Genomic DNA, 2,569 nt, shown 5'->3' with positions numbered 1-2,569 from the left:
ATAGGGAAGTATAAGTTATGGTGGATAGATATGGGTTTGGAAGTGTAGAGACAAATGTGAAGTGCTTGGAAGTTGGAAGCTATATAGAGCTAAATACTACTACAGTTTTAATAAAAAATAAAAATAAATTTATTTCCTAAGCAAACTTGATTAGAACTTAAAGAATCGTAATTAAACTCCTAATTAATTTCAATGACAATATCTTGTTGTAATAAGATTGTCTACAATAAAATAATAACATGAAGTTATCCACATTTCAACAAAGTAAAACCATCTACGTCGCCAATAAGAATTTACATATAAAACAATAACAATTCCGAATATCACAATTACGTACGATGTTGTAAATGTGATAAAGAAATTGTCCATGTCAATTAAATTATCATCTCGTTCATTGCCAATTGAAGCCTCCGGCGTAGTTGCTGGTGATCTGCAAATGGGCAATGGCAGTCCACAAAGAAAAGTATTTCCTTCATAGCTACTCCCGTTGAAGGTTGCAAATTGTGCTTTCCATTCTAGAATTTCGCCTGATAAGTTATTGTATGCCACACTGAAAACCTCCAATGTCTTTAACTCCACTAGTTGATGAGGGATTTTCCCATTCAATTTGTTGTTGGAAAGATCCAAACTTTCGACATGCTTCAAGTTTGAAAATGTTGATGGGATCGATCCTGTCAAGTTGTTGTGCGATAGATTCAATGTTTGAATCCTTGTCAAATTTCCAATTTGAGGAGGAATATTACCGATTAGCTTGTTGCAAGAAAGATCAAGTCCTGATAGGAGGCTAAGCACTTTTCCTTGGTAAATGTACGCAATGTTCTTTGTTGTGAACTCAAAAATTTCATGGATTTTCTTTTCTACACCTCCCTGAGGGCCTTCGATGAAAACATATATTTCAAATTGCTCATCAGGACTAGAACTATTGCTGTAACTTTCATGAAGTGTGGTGTTATCAAAGCAAAGAGGAATAGGACCATGAAGATTATTATTAGAAAGATCTAACAATTGTAGTTGGTTCAATTTGCACAATTGAACTGGCACTTCACCTTTAAGATTATTGTGAGCCAAGATAAGGTGGCTTAACCGAGAAAGCCCATCAACCCAATCCGGAATGCTGCCATTCAAGCGGTTATAACTAAGATCTAATGTCACAAGGGAAGAGCAATTAAAGAATGTACCTCTTTTTAGCTGTCCATGTAACATATTTTTTGAAAGATGAACTTGTTTGATAGAGAGAAGATGGAAACAAGATGGTAAACTTCCAGATATGTTGTTGTCTGAAATGTCCAAAATCTGAAGCCATTCAAGCTGACAAAACTCCACTGGAATAGGACCTTCAAGATGATTATTGGGCATTGTAATATATTGTAACCATGTGAGATTACCCAACCATCGTGGAATCTTACCCGAAAGACTATTATTGTTAAGATACAATCCTTTTAGTGAGGAGCATTTAGACAAACTTTGTGGGATCTCTCCTACGAAGTGATTGCTTTCCAATTGTAACCATTTCAAGTTTGTCAGGTTGAAGTTTCTGGAGAACATATGACCTTCTAAGTTGTTGTTTGACAACGCAAGAGACTCTAAGTTGACGCAACCCACGGCCAAGTGCTTAGGGATTTCACCAGTCAATTGGTTGTTGGATAAGTCCAGAAATTGGAGGAATTTCATATTACCAAATGAAGAGGGAATGCAACCGTCTAAAGCATTCATGAAAATGTTTAAAGAAAATAAACCCGGTAAAACATCTCCAATTTCTACTGGAATGTGGCCTCTGATGTTGTTGTTGGATATATCCAACAGTCTTAACCGCTTGTGTGAATGAATTGGCAACCGGAAAGGTCCTGCAAGAGAATCATTAACCAAAAAAATATATTCTAAGTTTGTGTTGTTTTCCAACAACCAATTTGGAAATTCTCCGCTCATGTTTATATGTGAGAGGTCAACATACTCCAGGTCATGTTGATGGTAAAGGAATTTGGGGAATGTGACACCATCTTCGTAACCGGAAGACAATGAGAGATATTTTAATTGGAAGTTTGGGGCAGTCAAAGAATGTGACTCAGTTATTTCAGCTTTTATTTCATTGTTGTCAGCATAGAAAAGCTTGAGTCGTGAGTGATTGAAAAGTGGTTCAAGTGAAATTGGGATCCAAAAGTGATTGTTTGAAAGATCCAACTTTTCAATGGATGTCAAATGAACGAGGGGAGATGAGGAGATGCTTCCCGTAAGTTGATTGGAAGAAACATCTAATATTCGGAGGGATGTCATATTTGCCAAGCACCAAGGCAAGCTACCTCTTAAATCATTATTATCAATGTACAACTCTTGCAGGTGCACCAACGAACAGAGGCCTGAAAATTTATTAAATTCATCAATTATTAATACAATATAAAAATTAATGAATGCGTATTGTTCTTTTATAATAAGTGATTGGTTTGTGTAATTAAATATTTGAAAATTAATATTATAGATTAAGAGGGGAGAGTGGGAGCATCTGATTAACCTTGATCAAGAATCCTGCTGCTGTTAGTGCTAAGAGTGGAAACTGACAGTGATAAGTACTTAA

General features: G+C 35.9%; 1 protein-coding gene across 1 annotated transcript; it reads right to left on the bottom strand.

Annotated features, from left to right (window-relative positions):
• Nucleotides 1-256: 256 nt before the first annotated feature.
• On the bottom strand, nt 257-2,563 carry LOC112098122 (LRR receptor-like serine/threonine-protein kinase GSO2). Its single transcript, XM_024183740.1, has 3 exons — nt 2,507-2,563; nt 334-2,354; nt 257-274 (listed from the first exon to the last, which is right to left on the bottom strand). The coding sequence occupies exons 2-3, from the start codon at nt 2,269-2,271 to the stop codon at nt 257-259; spliced, it is 1,956 nt and encodes a 651-aa protein (XP_024039508.1). The 5' UTR covers nt 2,272-2,354; nt 2,507-2,563.
• Between the last annotated feature and the right edge of the window lie 6 nt (nt 2,564-2,569).

This window comes from Citrus clementina, unplaced genomic scaffold, assembly GCF_000493195.1.
Source record: "Citrus clementina cultivar Clemenules unplaced genomic scaffold, Citrus_clementina_v1.0 scaffold_5, whole genome shotgun sequence".
NCBI classification, from domain to species: Eukaryota; Viridiplantae; Streptophyta; class Magnoliopsida; order Sapindales; family Rutaceae; genus Citrus; species Citrus x clementina.
The sequence above is the reverse complement of the archived record's forward strand: the minus strand, read 5'-3'. Positions and strand labels throughout refer to the sequence as shown.

Excerpts from the sequence above, each read along its gene's own strand:
- LOC112098122 (XM_024183740.1), bottom strand. The coding sequence starts at position 2,271 with ATGACATCCCTCCGAATATTAGATGTTTCTTCCAATCAACTTACGGGA.